Here is a 20,681-nt window from a genome sequence, read left to right as displayed (position 1 = left end):
AAGAGGTTATTTTTCATAAAACAAATGGAAGGTTTTGTTAATCAAAATCGTTTGACAAGTATTCCTGGCTTCATTATGTATATTAAAAATATGTGGTCTTATGCTACTCTTGTGATTTGACTTACCAAACCAAAAAAAGAAAAACCACATTACATTCACAAGATGCATTTATTGACATTGATTTACAAAGTTGGAAAAAGCAATTGAAAGGTTTTCTATTCACGAAAAAAGGGAAAACCTTCGATAGAACGATTGATAAGTGATCTTTGATAGAGTTTTTTCAGCTTCGTGAAAATTTTCGTCCTGTTATTTCTTTACTAACAGAACAGTCAGTAAATGAACAAGAAGTTCGTTCGGTATTTAGCAAGCAGTGGTTTAGCTATCCGTGGTAGTATATGGGATTCTGGAAACAATTTATTTACAAGAACGTTTACTTGAAAGTCCTGCTATGAAGTTGTGGCTTGAAAAACGAAATAATTGGCCCAGTGAAGATATTCAAAATGAAGTACTCGAAATCATAGCACATTTCATCTTACGTAAAATTAAAGATTATATTTTTAAAAATTCTTTTATGGCTATTATGGCTGATGGCACTACAGACGTATCTGGTTAAGAATAATTCAGTATTTATTTTTGTTACGTAGAATTAACTTTATCTAAAAGTTAATGAGATTTTTGTAGGAATGCATATTCTACCTAGTACAAATGCAGCGACATTGTTTCTTGTGTAAATAAATTATTGTGCGCTTGTCTCAATTTTAAAAATGTCTTTGTTTTGATAGAGCTGCAAATATGCCTGACCGAATTAGTGGAGTGCAAAAATTTCTGAAATTCAAATTAAATCTATTTTCATTAATTGCTCAAATCATTCATTAGACTTGGGTTTATGTGATATTATTAAGACTGTAGATTTATCCAATGACACTCTAAATTTAGTAAGATTTATAAGTATTACCATATTAGATTCAGCAAAACGAAAGAAAATATTTTCTGATGTTTTTCAATTGCCCTTCCTCTTCGGATGATAAAATATTTCATGAACACCAAAAAATGCCAAGAATTATTTTGCTTTGTTCAACACGATGGGCAGTTCGAATAAAATCGATTAACAGATTTATACACAACTATGAAAGCATTATTTTAACTGTTGGAGAATTTTTAATAGAATCAAATTCAATTACTAAAGACAGACGTGTAGCTCTACGAGAATATGAGATAAAGCTTTCAAAATTTGAAACTTTCTTTTCACTGCACTCTATATCATTAATTTTTGGTCCATGTGAACAATTAGCTACTACCCTACAAAGTGTATTATATACAGCTGGTGGTAAAAAAATATGCATTAATATATTAATTAAAACTCTTAAATCTTTTAGCAATTATTCAGTTTTTGATGATGTTTGGAATAAAACAAAACAACAAACCGACCACTTCGATCTTGAGTTACCATAACTACTCAGAACTCGAAAGGTTCCTGCTATATTTGAGTATTCAGTAACACCTCCAGCTATAATCGACGGAAAAACAACTTTAAGAAAATAATTGTTTGCTTTAATCAATTGTCTACTTCAAGAATTACACAGAAAGTTTACTCAGTCTGGTCTTGAGAAACTAGTATTCATTGAACCTATTCTGATAAAAACAATAAATTATGAAAAACTTGAAAACAGAAGTTTATAGAATTACTCTCCACTCGTGTGATGGATTTTGATATTGATCAACTGCGAGTTCAATTAATAATGTTGCCCAGTATATTTAAGTTTGGCGAATACATTGAAAATTTAATGCATATAGTTGATGTGTCGAGAATATTACCTAAAACTACACATACAAATATAAATAGCATACATGACTGTCAATTATTTTTTAGTTTTTTTTTTTTTTTTTCAGAAAAATTACAATTCTCATTTTTAAAACTTAACGTTTTATTAAAGAAAACTATAAAACAATCCTGTTTCATCAGCATTAAAAATATTTCGGGACTCATAAGAAGAAATACATTGTTTTAATTTTATACGACATTCGTCCACTGTATTCATATCAACTGATTTACTTTCGCCACAAATAATTTTCAAAGAAATATTGTATCGTGCTTTAAATTTAACAAGCCAACCATTTGACTTTTTAAAATTTTCAATTTTGAGTTCTTTAATTACTTGAAAAGCTTTTTCTTTGAGTATTGGTCCACTGATTAGAATATTTTTAGCACGGGCAGTACAAAACCGTTCATACATAATATAATTTATATTAATTAATTCAGTTTTACGATATTTCATTGTTTTTATTTCATCATTACCGTTCGATTTCCATAGTTTTTAAACTAAATCTTTATACTTTATTAAATCGGTGGTTTGATTTCTCCCTATTATAAATTTATCTACAAGAGCACGCGCACTCGCATTTATTTTTTCGTAATATTCTAACAGCATTATTCTTTCTGCTAAAGTTAGATGTTTCCGTTTGGACACTATCATAACCATACACTTCAAAACGTTTTCAACTGACTGAAAACTAATGAAATAAAATACACAGACTCGGTGTATTCAAAGCGTTATCGTAAAAGTTCGATTAGATAACTTTCAACTACCATAAATAATCTGGGAAAACCATGAATACTTCATATTCTCTATTATTGTATCTTAGAATTTGACCGTTATTTAGAGCGTTCGCTATGTATAGATAGATGTTAATGTATTTTTCTCATAACACTCGACGAGACTAAAAAAACTGAACATTACACAGAGGTGATCGTTTATTAGAGGTGACCGTTAACGGAAGTTATATTGTAAAAATCTTGTACTGACAAGATGTTTAAAATATTATGCTCAATGAGTTGTTATATTATTTAGTTGTTATTTTCCATATATTATAGTAATATTCCTTACCCTTCAAGATGTGAATTAATTTAAAAAAAAAAATTAAATATTAGACAATCTTCAACTAAAAATAAAATCAATGAAGATCTACAAAAAACAATAATAGATAAATAATAGTAATATAATTAATAACGATAAAATATTTTTTAACATCTTTCATCACATTCCGGGAACATTATATTCATACTTTATAACATAAAAAGGCAAATATTTTGATATTGTATATCTACCGCATAACACAAGAGAACCATTATTATTAAATTTTTATCAAAACTCCATAGTAACCATTTAACATTGGTTTGTCTTTTGTACAGAAATCCGTAATGTTGCAATATGAATAACATACAGTTTAATCATAAATCTGTCAAAACACGATAGTAAAACTTTACTATCCATACATGTTAATAGCGTTTGCAAATTTAAAAATAAATGTATAATGCATCAGTAAATATATATTTACGGATGTATTATAGATACATATTAGTACCCTGCATGGTTCGTAATTTTAGGGACCAGACCAGATAGAAAATGTTAAAAAAAAAGAACCTAAGTTGGACCGATTGCTACATTTTTTTTAGTGCAAAAAGAACTGAAAAATTAAAATAATTTGTTAGAGTAGACCGAAACCAGTCCAAACAAATGAATTTCAAACTGTAATAGTTTAGGGATCGGCCGTAACTATTCTAATTTTTTTTCTATTGAACCAGGCCGAAAATATAATATAATTTGATAAAGCAGACAATTGGAACTAAACAAATTTATATTTGTGAGAAATTTCAATTATACCACATAATTGGTAATTGGTATAGATTTAAACTGCTCGTAGATTATTACAAAACTTTATGAAACTGATAATATGTAGTACATAAAAAGGTACGTACTATACTATATACAGGGACCCAACAAGAGGGAGGTCTATTGGACCTAGAGTACAAGGACCTGAAGCAGAAAGGTATTTCAATAAGGTCGTACAATTAAATTTTAACTTTGATGTGAGGGCCAAGACTATATATTGTGGCAAATGTATACAAGCTCTTCCAGGTCGCCCGCACTATAACAAGAATAACTGGAACCGTTGTTCTTGAAAATATTTTTAATAATAATTATTAATAGGAACTATGAACAGCTCTGAAATTTATACTTACAAAGTACATAAAACAACTGCTCAGGGATAAAATATTGATTCCCATGATAAAATATGTGTTATTAATTCTATAAAAAATGTCTCTTTAGTTGTTTAATGGATTTTAAACGAGTTGGGACCCATATATTTATATTTTAGAAACCGGACCGAATCAAACCTTCGTGAATTTTTATATTATAAGACCGAACCATGGACAGCACTAGTACATAGATACCAAAGTTATCTTAATTTAACATGAAAACATTTAGGATAGTATCAATTGTAAAATAAATTTAAAAACAAAATTACATAAATTTTGTAATTCATGAATAAGTTAAAAATGCAGTGTATCTACATACTAATGCATAATAATAATATTAAATAAAGAAAGTAACGAGATCAAGAGTTAGGTGGGATACAGAATCAGATAAATAATATAAGTGAATTAATCATATAAATATGGAACAAATGTATTTTGGTAAAAAAAATCGTATGAGGAACTTCATATTAAATTTTCAAGATTTAATCGACAATTTACAAAAACTAGTTAATAATGATGTGAATCATCATTAAACATAATCATTTTAAACATCAATAAAAAGCATAAAAAATGTTAAAATTATATTATGTTTGAAAACATTTATTAGTCTGGGAAAAATTAAAATTTCTAGGATCATAATTCATTAAATTATGAGTAGAATTTATGATAAATAAAACTCGACTTTGACCAACCCGATACCTTGTTATTGTTGCTTTTTTATTGTAATTTTTCATCAGTTTTTCTTATTTTCTTAATAGTTATTAAATCTTAACAATGTTGAGAAATTCAAAAGCCAACCTCACGAATACACCAACCAAACAACATTTGCTGTCACTCCTTATTTTAATAATCAGATCATCCTTTCTGATCAAAATTATGTAGACAGAAAAAATAATAAATAAAAATAAATAACATACATAATGCTAAAATCAATACATTCCTCGCTCTGTTCAGAATCTAATATTACAAAAAGTACTTAAGTAAATGTTATAAACAGGTTTATCGTATAATATTCGTAGAACTTTATAATCTGACTATAGAATCGTAAAGTAAGTTTATAATATTAACTAAACAATAAATCTCTAGCTTATATAAATTTTAGAAAAGGTATTGCACACAAAATAGGCTATAGACAAAACTAAAAGACGTTAAATTTAAAATTATTTAGCACTTCAAAAGAGTTAATTTTTTTATTATTCAGGCTGTTGGTCGAATATAATAAACATGCGATGTTAATAAAACTGACGTCAACGCATGAGCAAGATTGTTCGTTCTAACTTCCGATGAAATTTCATTCGCACAATACCAATTTCCAACTTTATTCGTTTTATAAGAAAACAACTAATAATTGCACACAAAAAGTCCCTCTGAAGACTCAATTTCGTCAAAAATGGCAACAAGATAATGAAATCTCATGGGACTACATATCGAAATATGAGAATGAATCAGTAAATAGATAAAATGCTATACATAATATAAATAACACATTTTAAAAAACCTCTTGCTGGCAACATTATGAAAATCAAACGTTCATAATTATATTAGTATGTTTCATCAATGACAAGTCAGAGAAAATTACAATATTGAGATCTCATAAACGAAGAATGTTAACTTAATTACAACCAACAATATAATAGAGAAAAAAAATCACAATTCTTAATACAATTAAAAGCTATTTGGTAATGCTTTGATAAATTTAAACTTTAACTAGACAGAACGTTGGCGCATTATCCAAAATATGGTGACAGTTATAAAAATGATTTTATAAATATAAGTAATATAAGATTGATTTTAAAATAATTAAAATTTATTTCTCTGTTAATTTTGAAAAAATTATATTTTATATACCTAGTTATGCAATATTATTTGTTAAAAAAAACAGTGCAAAAAAATATTCACACATTTCGTATTAATTTGGTTGCTAAACTAATAACATTAACAACATTTTCAAAATATTTATTTTATGTTTTATAATCTTCTCAGAATATAATTGTATATTCATGTATTTAGATTTTATGAGAATCCATTCTCGAAATTCTGAGAGTAATAAAAAATTCATTTTCAATATTTTTTACTTGAAATAATTTTTTTTTTTAATTTGAGACCTGAAACTACTAACACAATGTTATTTATTTGAATTATTAACTAATAAATAAATTTCTTAAATTTATTATCTTAGCTATTGTAATTTTTAATAGTTGACATTTTTCTGACTTCAATTAAAATACATCAAATTTTATCAAATTAATAATTTTGTGCATATAGCGATTTTTAAGTTATATTTTGATACTTTTTACTGCTTTCAATGAAAGTAAATTTCTAAATAAGTATAAAAATATATAGCATAACCGTCTTACAGCGCTCTACTATAAATTCGAGGTATTTTCCACCCTTTCCATTGCTGATATCATCGTACGGTTAGGAAAACGAACCAACGAATGACAAACACTTGAATTCTGTGCTCTGCCCTTGCTTTTTATTATTCGAGATCATTTTTCAGAAAAATATTCTAATAATTTAGAAAAGCACAACAGAAAATGCCTTTAAAGATGGTTTGGAAAATTATAATACTAAAATTAAAAGGGACACAAGAAATAATTTGTTTTATTACGTTTAAAAAAATATACAAATGCGTTTTCCGTATCAAAATGATTTTTCATTATTGCTTAACCCAAAAATTAGTTGGCAAATATGTTTTTATATTTTATCGTTTGTTACTCGTATAATGTATGTAAATAAAGATCAAATTTAAATAAGAAAAAAAATGTTATCTATCTATTCAATTCTGAATGAAAAGATAATTCTATTAGTTTTACCATGATATACTTATATTTATTTATTTATTTTTTTTTTTTTTTTTGTGAAAAATTGATGAAAAGTCATTAAAAACAGCAAAATGTATGTCACACCGGATTTGACAAAATGGAATATTTATTTTATTAATCATCAAAAAATAATAGTCATCGAGTTATGATATTTTCATTTAATGCTTAAATTACTATTCGATGTTATAATTTTTGTTTGAAGATAAGTCTTAAAAATTTGTTATAAAGTTCATCATATATATCTAGTACTAATCAAATCTATAAATACTATTTATAGGTACTTCAAATTTTTTATTTTCCCATATTTTTTTTACGGAAGTTAAAAGTTCAACCTATCTCATTAAAAAAACTTGGTTCTATTAATATAACAAACATTTTTAGATATGTAAACTGATCCGACCGTCCTCTTTTACTCGGAATCGTTTTTTCGAGAACAATAGTATATTGGTTTCAAGTTAAAAAACCAATTCAGTTATACCATTAACCCATGCCTGTATCTCATCCGACCTAGAAGTCTCGCCCTCCCCTTTTTTTGTGTGTCTTACAACTCATATTATTTTTGTTATAAAAGACAAAAATTATCACATTTCTTAATGTAAATAATAAAAAATATATATGTACATATAGAGTAAAAAAAAATCTCTGGTATAACATAAATAAAACTATTTTACAAGTCACAGCCAATGAATTATGAAAACATGTTATGACAGTTAAATTTAGCTACACAGTTCGGTTTGTTACGATTGTTGTCTCGATTGTTAAGTACTTTTATCGATAAAAGAGAAATTATATCTATTTTTTCTATATGGTTACTATAAAAATAATGATCAAAGGGAATTTTAAGCATAAAAACCGCTCAACTAAAATAAAAACAACGAAGAAAAAACCACAGAATTTATCTTAAATTATACATTTCTTATTTTCAATGAGATTGATTAAATGTTATAAAAGATATTGTGTGTACACATAAAATAGGTTTTTATTCACAACTGGTAAAATGTATGCTATACGAAATTCAAATATCAAATATCAAATACAATTATAATTATTAAAGAACATTTTTAAATTCCATGAATGGTACAAAAGGAATTCCAGTTGTCTATGGGTTTAGATAGCTTTTATGATTAGGTCAAAAATATTTTTTATCATACTTCCTAGAAGATTACAATCAACCATAATAAATGAAGCCAGTATAAGTGCTGTAATATGCACTATTTATTCTAAAAATTACAGTATGATTTTTGAATTATTGTAAAATTGTAACAATATAATAAATTGTTACAGTTAAGATGAACGTAAGTATGAATATTTAATGTTTATGAGGCGGTAACGGACAGGTTATGTTAACGTTATTAAGCGTTAGAGAATGCCACGCAATCATTATAATATTATGTAAATTAAATTCTAAAACAATCATTTAATTTATTTTAATAAAATAAAATTTGCAATTATCATATATCGTACAACATACTCGTAAACAGATATTCATTGCGCTCGTCCACTATCATATTTTATATTTCACCAATGAGTCTATATAAATTAATGTAAATCCAAACATGTCTCGAACTTTTTCTAAACGCAATCTATCTTCATCAAGATCTTCATAAAATAATAATGACAAAAAAAAGCAAAGTTTTTGTCACAATCTCTCTTAGAGGACATTGCAATTTATCAGAAAGTATTTAGCCCTCGAACGACTCCACTCCTCGCAATATAATCTCAAGACCAATGCAATACACAGCCCATATACGTGAAATTCTCTCTAAGAAAATTTTCTATTGCACCTTCTTTTTATCTAAGTAAAAGATATGAAATTTCCACTCTCAAAAAGGTATTATTTGATCTTATAAATTCGTCGGATATATATTTTAAAAATACTTCAAAACACCTGTCTATTCGCACTGATGGCGTAACTAATTAGAATTTAGTTTATAAGTACCTAACCGACATTGAGCAAATCGAATTACTTGCCTAAACAGTTGAAACCATACACCATATTCATCAGGTATCTCCACATACTGTTGAAGATTTACAATCCAGTTAAACAGATATAAGTCACGAAGTTATTCGAATAATTAATAGTATATATTTGTATCATAAAATGCCCATTACTTTTATTTCACATCGATTTAATAGTTGTTAATAACAATAATAATATTTTCAAATCAGAATTTAACTTCTTTACACCAAAATTAAAATAGGTTCCTAAGAAAATACTCACTCCTCTACAATTCCATGATTGTCAAGCTTACCTTCACTCAAGGAATTTTTACCACCAGTCTCCTCGTTTTGTCAAATATGGAGATTACCACTACACATTGAAATATACCATATCACTGTCAAAACCCACCAAGTGTCCTCTATGTGTAGAACTGCACACAACCTCATATAAAATATATTCAGTGTATAAAAAACTTATGATTAACCACAATAAATATCAAATAGATAAATTACATCATTATTCCGCTTTCAATTTCACCATACCACTTATAAGTTATGTCACTCTTAGCTCAAACCAAAAACAACAACAATCATATGCCAATATCACTGCCAACACAACATCTTTAGCGACGCCCGAAAATTCGATTTTAAAATTTCTCGATAATTTTAAAGGTATAATTAATCCATTATTACTTCTATTAACAACAATTTAAAAAAATTTAATTCCGTCTTCTATTTTTATACCTTTTCCTTAAAATCAAATTATTGAATAGTTCAATAAATATTAATTTTTCTCATATTTTCGTCTCTCCAAAAAAAATCATTAATCTTTTACGTTCGCTTTAAATAAATATCTCAATCAATTATATTTCCTATTAATATTACCACAGGCTAATAATTTGTTCTATGATATTACCTACCCACTTTCATTGTGATAACATATTATTACCAATATCATTACTTATTACTATTATTTAAAATTTCTATTATTTTCATTTTGTTGTATTATGTATAATAACGTATTACATCTAATTTTGTACAATTTTTGTAATGAGAAAAAAATATAACACTAACAAAGTTTCGTTGAGATTTTACAAATTTTAATTTAACTAAAAATAAAAATAAAAATAATTATAACAATACTTACTATCTACTGATCGAATGTGATAGATATGTGAATAAACTAAAAATGTTGGAAATCTAATTTAATTCATGTACTACGGAGAACGATTTTTAAAACCATGTATTGTACAAAGGTTTGTTATACGAGTACATGTACATTAGATCAGTGTTTCCCAAACTTTATGCTAAGGTGACCTATAAACACACTTTGTGTTAAGTGACAATATTAGTGGACAATCCTCAAAAAAAAAAAAACCTAGTACACTTTAATATAATAATATTATTAATCATTGTATTTGAAGGAATTTTATCATATGCTTTAACAAAATACAGCAACATTTAATTTTGATATATATAACTATATTTTGATTACTAAGATATTTTTCTTGTTATTAGTTTAAGAACAGCAAACAATCAAAATAGTTTGCATCCCAATGTTGGGTCACGACCCATAGATTGAAAAACGCTGCATTAGACGACTCATTTGAAATATTTTTCTTTCTTCGCTTTTATTTATTTACCATTTTAAACATTATTCAATCTTCATATTTATTATTGTTTATTCTAATTCTGAAATTTATTTTTCTCATATTTATTTAGAAATGTGTGAACATAAACGATATTTAAAGGGTATTTTCTCTTTTAATGTTTATTTTTAATTTTTATGATTCTGAGGTTAAAGCAGCGATTAAATGCGAAGATGTTAAGATAACATATAGTCGTATTATCCAAGTGTACCCAACTTATTCAATTACTATTTAAAGTGAATTTATTTTTTCTTCTTTTCCCTAATAAAAATATAGGACAAGACGTATAAGTTATATGCATAGTTAAAATTTACAGTTATTAACTTTTTAAATAAATGTCATACCTACTAAATGTATGCACAGTTATAACATTTATTAAAATAAATTTATAATTATTTATACTAATTATAATTTGTATGAATACAATTGTTTAAATGTTATTACATACTTCATAGAGTATACTGTCAAATTCATTTACATGGCCAATTTGCTATAACTTAAAAATTCCTTGAAAAATCTTAAAATAAATAAATTTTCGATCGGAAAATGAGATGGGCGACTTTCCTTTGCTATTCGCATCGCATACAATCCCTCCCCCTTCCTCCATACTTAACAAAATATAAATTCCAACTATATTTTACTCTATTGTAAAGCTTAGTAGGAACTTAGTAGGAACATAAAATTATTATCCTCATTTGCAACCGATATTTTAGTTAAAATTAAAAGATACACCTAGTATAAAGTTTAAATATAATACATTATTTTATATACATTTTATTGATACTGTGCAGGTGTTTAATATTAGGACCATATTTTGTTTTATAAATTAGGTATAAAAGTTTTTTTATTATGGATTCCTTCATCTGAAATATACAATGAGTTAGAAGCAGTTCTGATTATCATATCACTATTAATATATTTATATATTTACCCTCATGTACCCTAATGTATAAATGTAAATAGCAGTTATAATTTTTAATGAAGCCATTTTTAATTTTAGACATGTATCTTTATACTAATTCTAATTAAATCAATTCCTTAATAATTTAATTTATTTTTTAATTTAAAAATGGTAGATAAGTATATTTCCCATACTAAAAAGTATATTTTTCTAAATTCAAGAATAGTAAAGTGTAAACACTTTTATGTTTCATTTACAGTCTTAGACTTTTGATGAATGAAAATTGTGTACATGTATTATTTTTTTTTCCTATTTTTATTTAGTAGTATTAAATAATTTATGATCTCAATATTATAGATCTTAAAAATATCCTAAATTAAATTTTTTAGGATATTTATATTGTTCAAAAATGTTTCCTTGCATACCTTTGCAATCAAATGTTTCCGTTCACTACCATTATACAAAATCATAATTACCACCAATCTCGTTTTCATTATACACTACCTAATAATGTACACTATAAAAATTCTTTGTTTTCCATAAAATTACATTTTTCTTACTACAGTCATAACCTCTTTATGTTTCTTATTTACTCTTCAACTGTCTTTACATTTTCCATAAATGTTTTCTCTAGAATCTGTTCCACCCATATTTTTCTTACTCTTACATTTTTCAATCCTTTATTATCTTAATTATTATTCTTTCTTTTAACCTATTGAATTGATAGATTTATATGTAATTATTAAGACAAATATAGTTAAATGCTTCTCTGTAATAATGGTTGAAAAAAATTAACTATAATAATGTTACTACAGTATTACTTACCTATATTTGGTCATTTTTAACACAACATGGTCAATATGTCATTTACTGAATTATCATAGTTATCAATTATGTTAAAAAATAGTTTAATGTTAAATAGTTATAACTCATAGTCTTAAGTATATAAAAATAAATGCATTTATGGCAAATTAAAAATATATTATTTAATGAAACTAAGAAATACTTAAAATGTTTACTTCATACTATACATATTTTTTAAAATAGCCAAAATACCTAATCAAATTTTTATTCAGCTTCCAGTTGATCTAAAAATTTGTTACTATGTTCATAAACACTAATTTAAAAAATTATAGTAAGGCTATTCTATTTTTATTTTAATATCAGATTATCAAAGAAAATTATCAAAATTAAATTAATTATTACAAATGTTATAAATAAATTAACATAGAAATATTAATATTATTTATGATAAATGTTTACAATTTGTTGCAATACTTATTTTTAAACTAATAATTTAATCTAAAGATAACAACAATTATTTTCTAAAAATAACATTACAACAAATATGTGAGTACTTAAATTCATTTATTTACAAAACAAAGAAAGTAAATAAAAGCTTATCATGCACATAAAAGAAATTAATTAAAAATTCTAAAAATTAAATCATTGACTTGAAAATGTATATAATAGTTGAACCAATTATAAATAAAATATGTATACTTAACCAAAATTTTTTTTAAAAAAAAAAACTCCAAAATAAAGAGATACTCGTTGTTGTGTAAAATTTCATGTTTTACACACATACTTTATTCTTGTAATATACATTACAATGTAAAAATATTATAATCGGACAATATAATCATTAAATGCATTTATTACCAGGAATTAAAATATTTATATGAAATATGGGAAGAGTTATACAATATTTGGTGAAATTGGTAATAAAGTTGTAGAATTTTATACCATGATTATATATTTACTTAAATCAAATCTTCAGGCAAAAATATTTGAACCACTTACTAATAACCTCTTGGACCAGAAGGCGGACCTAAAAAATTTATTGATAAGATATAATATCCTTACATTAATATTAGAAATCACTTACCTCTCATCATTGGTGGAGGTCCACGCATGTTATTAGTTGGCATTGGTGGCGGTCCACCTCTACCCATACCAGGCATTGGTGGCATACCAGCTAAAACAGAATTTTATGTATAAACAAATGTTTTAATAAAAAAAATGTTATTAAAATGTATTAAATGTCACATACGCATCATGCCTGGAGGAGGAGCCATCATTGGTGGACCTCTGATTGGAGGTTGAGCAGGAGCACCTCTAGTTGGAGCCATAGCAGCAGGTGAAGGACCTCCAACACCTCGCACAGGTCCTTGTAAGCCTAATAAAGTTATAATAAAATAATTTAAATATTCAAATTGAAATCATGATTGACAATCAAAAAAATAAAATATGTCAATATGTTCACGAGTATCAGACTTAAATAAGTTTTAAAAGAATACTTGATACTTAAATTTTTATTTGGTTTATTATAATTTAAATGGAGTGAATAAAAAATGTAAGAAAATATTTTTTTTAATTATTATTTAAGAAATTGATAACCAAAGCCCAGTTAAATGTGTTGAGATCATTATCAGAAATAAATTTATCTTAAAAATTCAAAATTTAAATAACTGAAATTTAAATTTGAAAATATATTACCTGGTGTAGCTACTGAAGGTAAAACAGAAGGCATTCCTCGTCCAGCAGCACGACTTGATCCTGGGCCACCACCTCCACCTGGTAAAGGTACTCTAGGAAGACCTTCTTCTGGTGGTGGGGGTCCTTCAATAGTTATAGATACAATATTTTGACCTCGTAATAAAACAAAACCAAGTACTCGCTTTTCTTCTCTTGGTTCAGAAGGTATCGTTGGTATTTTAGCTTTACTTTTTAATCTACGAAACTCTTCACAATCAGCCAGTATCAAATTCATATGCTTATCAAAGGCTAAAAAAAAAGAATACATGTAAAACCAATCTAATATCACATGTAAATTTGCTTACCTTTAAATGTGCCAATAAACATTCTAGAATCTTGTAAGATGACTCGCACTCTGTAATTGATGTGCTGCATCATTTTATTATTTTTTGTGACCGGCTGGAATAAAAACAAATTATTCAACATTAATTCCAAATGAAAACATTTATCATTAAAAAATATAAGATTATCTATAACACCAAATCCTTGTAATGGATGAAATATTACTGTTTAACTAAACCCATAAAGAAACAAATTATAATAAATGTTTAACCTTATTAATTTAAATTAGGTTTAGTTCTAGAGTCAATTACTTTGTTGATTAAAATTTAAGTAAACACAACAAATCAAAGATTATTATTTTGAGTTCAGTCTAAGCTAATTAGTTCATAAAGTGTTGAATCTGGCCGAAATACAGACACGTTTGCTAGTAAATCTACCGAACTCCCAATAGATATTTACCAGACCATTCCATCGCACGGTATCGTTAAATATAAACTAAATTAACTCAACATAAAAATATGAAATACTTTTAAAAAATGATTAAATACAAGCATTATATTACAAATCTCGCCATTGGATTATTATGTAGGTAGATACTTAACATGAGATATTTTTCTCAAACATTGAACCTAGGTTAACAGACTTAATAAGTATAGTAAATAAGACTCACCATGTTTACGGCGAGGACGTCACAGAACAATAAATGAAAAAATACCAGGAATTTTTACTAATATTAGTTAATCACAATTTACTATTTAAATAATAATTAAAAATCTATCACAAACGTTTAAAATCGTGAGAGCATATTTCACTTGACCAGTAAACAAAACAAACGTTGTCGGCAGCTTGACCGACTAGAACTAAGATACGTAGTGCCTTCGCCGCACTGTGGATTACGGAAACGACTTAGCAGGGTGACCAACACAAGCCCATAATATTCCTTCATTCGATAGAATTATTGTAAATCGTCACAATTAAAAATACAGTAACATTTATTTATATTAAAACATTGGTATATCACGCGAATAAATATTTAAGTTAGTTTTTAATACTGAATATATTCCTGGTAAAATTCCCATTTTGTATATCATGCTAATTTATTTTGGTTGTAGCTTGTGTTGGTTTTCAAAATTGAATGATCATATGTAAGATTTACATTATTGTAGATTCGTTTACTATGAATTAAATAGAAAATTATATCTTATCTATTGTAGAATTTTATTTATAACACGTACAATTATTATATTCATATTGCTCGTATAATTTTTTTGAGTCCAGTTGTGATAAATAACAATTTACAAAATGTTTTTATCGAGTTATAACATTGGTTATATAATAATAATAAATATTTCTCATCAATATTTACACTAATGAGAAGTATTAAAAGAAAAAATGGAAATAAAATCTCTTATGATTTAAATTAAATAAAAAAACTAATACCCACTAAGTTGCAGATTTTGAAAAGATTTTGAAATATATTATAAGATTGAGTAATAATAGTGTTTTAATATAAGCTAATTCAAATTTATTTAATTTTTTATGATGTTTATTAAATTCAAGTTGCTTTAAATAAAAATATTTACATAAGTATATCTATTGCACACGAGTAGTACATTATATTTCTTAATGATATTAACAATTTCGTGGTAATGAACTATAATTACATTAGTTATTGTGACCAATTTTTTCCAGTCCCTTGAACGTCATAACATAAGTAATTTCCACGGACTAAGATATATAAGATGTATATTTTAGTACATAGTAATTCCATTGAACCATTGGTCGTGATGAATGGTGATATTACAATAACTACTACTTGCTACTAACAACATTATTTTATCTTCTTACGAATATGATGTACAAATTGTACAGTACAAAAAACAGTAAATTAAAAAAAAAACATCTAGAAAAAATTGTTCACCCTTAAACATACATAAATATGCACATATGTATATCCAAGAAATTATTTTCATTATTTTAGAAAAATTGCACACCTATATTTAAACAATTACATATACAACAATGTAGACAAGAGTATTAAATTATTAGGAAAAATTATTATATCAGTTTTCAACTCAAAAATATAATTTATTATCTTTGCTAATCTTAACGTTGCTAATTTTTAACTTCCTTCGATACTCATGTAACAATTTAAGATATTTGATTTCTCTTTAAAAATAAATAATTACATGTAAGCCACATTATTTGTATTCTATGTTAATAATATGTTGTGAATAACAGGAAAAAAATTTCGATTCGTAAATACTTTAGATAAATTATTGAACATATCATGATAAGAAAATAAAAAATTCGTAAACTCTAGTTGATTTTCAGATAGTTTCTTTTAAGTTTCAACAATTGTGAACTTTATGGCTCCCCCGAGGACTACAATAATTCACTCAAATGGTACATTTTTTTGTTGAGTTTCCAAAGTAGCGAAGTGTTTACACATGACTTAAATCGAAACCTTAAAAAAACCCTGACATTTCAAAATAAATAATGTAAACGTAATCTACTCAATTGGTGTATAGTTTCCTTATCTTATTCTTGATTCCAATTTCCATTGTAAATGTGTTTAGTTAAAAAGTTTATGTTTATTAATTGTATTTATAACACAGTATGATATAGTCACATAAGACAAACAACAAATTACTTCAATTGTTCAAATTAATCATGTTCTTCATGACATTTCTCATGTAATTTTTATTCGCTTTGCAATATAAGTTATTAAATATATATATATGTTAATAATATATATATATGCTCTACAAATAATAATAGTATACAATTCATAGAAAAATAAAAAATAAGCTTCTGATTATCACCAATGCTTGAAATAAGACTTGAAATAAATAATTAAAGAAAAAAGACAAGTGGAATTAGTTCCTCTACTTTTATTTTTCAATCTTTAGGCAAACTTCTGTGATTTTGTAATTTACAGTTTTATTTGTTTTTTGTATTTTATTTTAAAAATATATAATTATATAATTATTATCATTAATTTTACACTACAGCACACTAATTACACCAATATCATTTACACCATATAATTGCAAGGTGAATTTTTCAATGTTTTTAATTCTGGATGCAGATAATATTATACATAATGGTATATATAGTATACACGTATTATAATTTTTCCTAAAACAACCCTATAAAAACTATTATTAAAGATATAATTATATTAAAATTTAAAATATGCCTTTAAGGAAAATAATACAATATCAATTATCAACAATACATATATATATTATTTACAATACCATCTAATATTAAAAATAAAACTTAAATGTATAAGAAATAATCTTAGATTACTTTACTTGAAATTGCATGAAATTTAATTTATTTTTTATTTTTTTTATTTAAGATTCTTGATCATTCAGGAAAAGGTAATGCAGCAACAATTACATCTAAAAAAGAATTACCAGGAATGTACTGTGGCGAAATTGAACAACCTCAAACATTTTTATCAGAAACGAGTTCAGTTCGAGTTATTTTTCAGACAAATAACTTTACAGATCAAACTTATTATAGTTTTGATTCGAGAGCAGAACAAGAAACTCAAGTATACTTACGATATGGACAGCATCCGGAACTCTACCCTAATAGAAGGGGCTTACTAAATCCAGGGTTAGAACAATAAGAAATAAGTATTTTATAACAATAAATATACAAATAAGTATTTGAACAAAGAAAACAAATTAAACAGTATATTTATCCAAACGACAAGTATTTTTGAATATTTGTGAAAATATTTACTGCTCGTATTAGTTAGTTTATATTCATTATGTCTATCTAAAATATTAGGTTCTTTAAAAAAAATTAAGTCTTTTAAAATTATTATCAACTTTAATCATAATTATATGTAGATAAGTACACTAACCATTAGTAATATTGAGTGAATACTATGGATTTAATATTTTTTTTGTTTCAAACAACTGTTATAATCGGTCATGTAATTTTGAAATTAATTGCAGGAGTTATTGTGATAGGACATTTAAAGAATGTCGACTACAAACATGCTATGTTCAAAGTCCGGCGTATCCAGGGGTGTATCCGAGAAATCTGAAATGCAATTATTGGCTAAATACTAAAAATCAGTTTATTAAGCTCTATATACAAAACGAAGAATTCAATGTTGACGGTCAGAGATGTGAAAATATAATCACATGTCCAATGAGACCAATCACTTCCGGTAGGTATCCACTTATTACCATTACTTTTTTTATTTTTAACATTCTGTCAGTAAACGTTTATTTTTATTTTTTTGTATACTTTATAGTAGCATATACTATGCAAATGAAATATAATACATTATATTCTAAATATATAATTGCATACAAATAAGTTAAAGATTACAAATAAATAAATTTATAACATTAGATAATTATTACTTATTCGTTCAGTCTTTATGCCAAGCAATAATTACAAAGAAATAATTATATTCATCCAACTATACTAGCTTCATATATAATATTTTACCATTAGTTTATATACATTTAAACGCATATTTCATTTTATACTTAATACTCATAAAAGCATAAAATAACTACTTAAATTAAATAATTTTCTAAATTGTTAATTCATATTTAACGATTAGAAATCTTTGATAACAAGGGAATAAATAATAAAATACATTTTTATTATAAATATTTCATTACCATTTATACTCGTATTATATTTGTAAAGAAAAATATACAATATTACCTCTTTACAGTTATGTAATTATTTTGCCTATACAACACGCCGAATTGTCAATTTTCTAAAACAAAATCTTAACTACAATTTACTATACAAACATTATATAATTGTGAAAAAGGATGCCAAAATATTTTAGCTTTTTATATTAGCAAAACATGGCTTAGTCAAATTTTACAGTTAAAATTTTCATAAAAATTGCGTTGTGTTATAACAATTGTTTGTATAATTAATATTAATAACCTGTTTGTTTAGTGATAAGTTATAGGTAATAATAAAAATAACAGTCCAAAAAATAATAACTCGCGTAATCAAAATTAAAAGTTAGTCTAATGAGTTTAATTGCTAACATTTGACAGAACAATATCAAACAATTTTGAATGATACAAGTGTACTTATGAAATAGAATTCGAAGCCTATACGTTATAAATAAGGCTGATAGTTTTTTCCTGGCTAGGCCATTAGTCAACCTAGATAGATCTTACAATCTATAAATGAAAGAGAATATATGAGATAAGTTGATAGCCAATTGCTTCATGCAGCTTTAGTAATTTATTTTAACTGATATTAAACATAAATGGTACCCTAAATATATAATTTTTTGATTATGTGAGTAAGTAATTTATTTATAGGAACGAAAACTGAAATAATTTTGCATATAGTATTAAATAATTAAAATACTTAACATCAAGTGTAAAGTAATTTAGTAATACATGATTTAAGAATTGAATGCTGATGAATCATAAGCCATTTTATTTAGGTTATTTTTATTTTATTAGAGTGTAATGTTGGTAATATGTCATATAACCTCATAACTTATAACTTTCACGAATATTGACGACAATCTATTGAATTATTTATAAATCTTCATCAATTTTTCTATAGTATTTAATAAGATTAGAGATTTAACAGGGATGATACTTTAAAATTACTGTAATAATAATCATATTTAAAGATCTATAATGAAAATGTGTATATTTTAGGAGCAGAATATTGTCCATATGATTATATTAAAATATATGATGGTAAAAATGCTTCAAGTCCAGAGATTGGAACATTTTGTGGTATGGGAAAATTCCCACATTCAATTGTTGGTACTAGTGAAGATTTATTTGTAGAGTTTGTTACGTCTCCAGCAGGTAAGATATTAATATTTATGAATAGACTGTTAAGTATTAACATTTTAAATACTGTTTTATATCACATGGTCCACAATATAAATAATAAATGTGTACAATTAGGACTATTATTTAAAATTTATAAATATAAAAACTATATACAATAAAACTGTTAAAAAAAAATACAAATAATATTACAATAATCATGACATATAAAATAAAAACTAATTGTAATCTATAGTGAACATGATTTTTATTAAAAAATAAAAATTAAAAACTATTTTTTGAATCCGATTTAGTATTATATACCTATTAATCATTTTAACTCAATAACAACAACAACAAAAACTTTTAATAAATATTGCATTTGTAACGTCTATATATGATAAATTATGTGATACAAACTAAAAAAATAAACTAAAAATAACTCGTTATCTTTAGTGTCTGAACTTTAGAGGATGGATAAATTCAACTATATAAATTATAAATTATAATTCATATTTTTAATACTTCTAATTGATTAAAGTTATAATAATTTAAAATTCAAATCGGAAAAGAACCATAGTATAATAACCAATGATAATTTTTCTTAATATGAATTGTTGCGTGCCGTCGCTCAATCGTATATGATGGTTCAGTTTTTTTAAAGGATAGACTTCAATAAACACTCAATTAAAATTTAAACTGTTT

General features: G+C 25.3%; 2 protein-coding genes across 3 annotated transcripts in view; one reads left to right on the top strand and one right to left on the bottom strand.

Annotated features, from left to right (window-relative positions):
* Window positions 1–20,681, top strand: part of LOC112689555 — a 77,369-nt gene that overhangs the window by 49,448 nt on the left and 7,240 nt on the right. For both annotated transcript variants that reach the window (XM_025563328.1, XM_025563327.1), the window contains exons 4-6: window positions 17,543–17,805; window positions 18,153–18,370; window positions 19,857–20,012. In XM_025563328.1, coding sequence (XP_025419113.1) covers window positions 17,543–17,805; window positions 18,153–18,370; window positions 19,857–20,012 — 637 coding nt within the window. The remainder of the gene's footprint in view (window positions 1–17,542; window positions 17,806–18,152; window positions 18,371–19,856; window positions 20,013–20,681) is intronic.
* Window positions 12,896–15,034, bottom strand: LOC112689557 (small nuclear ribonucleoprotein-associated protein B). Its single transcript, XM_025563330.1, has 6 exons — window positions 14,846–15,034; window positions 14,199–14,292; window positions 13,855–14,142; window positions 13,409–13,534; window positions 13,244–13,333; window positions 12,896–13,186 (listed from the first exon to the last, which is right to left on the bottom strand). Exons 1-6 carry the CDS (start codon window positions 14,846–14,848, stop codon window positions 13,158–13,160), a joined length of 630 nt encoding a protein of 209 aa, XP_025419115.1. The 5' UTR covers window positions 14,849–15,034; the 3' UTR covers window positions 12,896–13,157.

Source organism: Sipha flava, unplaced genomic scaffold (genome assembly GCF_003268045.1).
Source record: "Sipha flava isolate LNK unplaced genomic scaffold, YSA_version1 44_pilon_pilon, whole genome shotgun sequence".
NCBI lineage: Eukaryota > Metazoa > Arthropoda > Insecta > Hemiptera > Aphididae > Sipha > Sipha flava.
The sequence above is the reverse complement of the archived record's forward strand: the minus strand, read 5'-3'. Positions and strand labels throughout refer to the sequence as shown.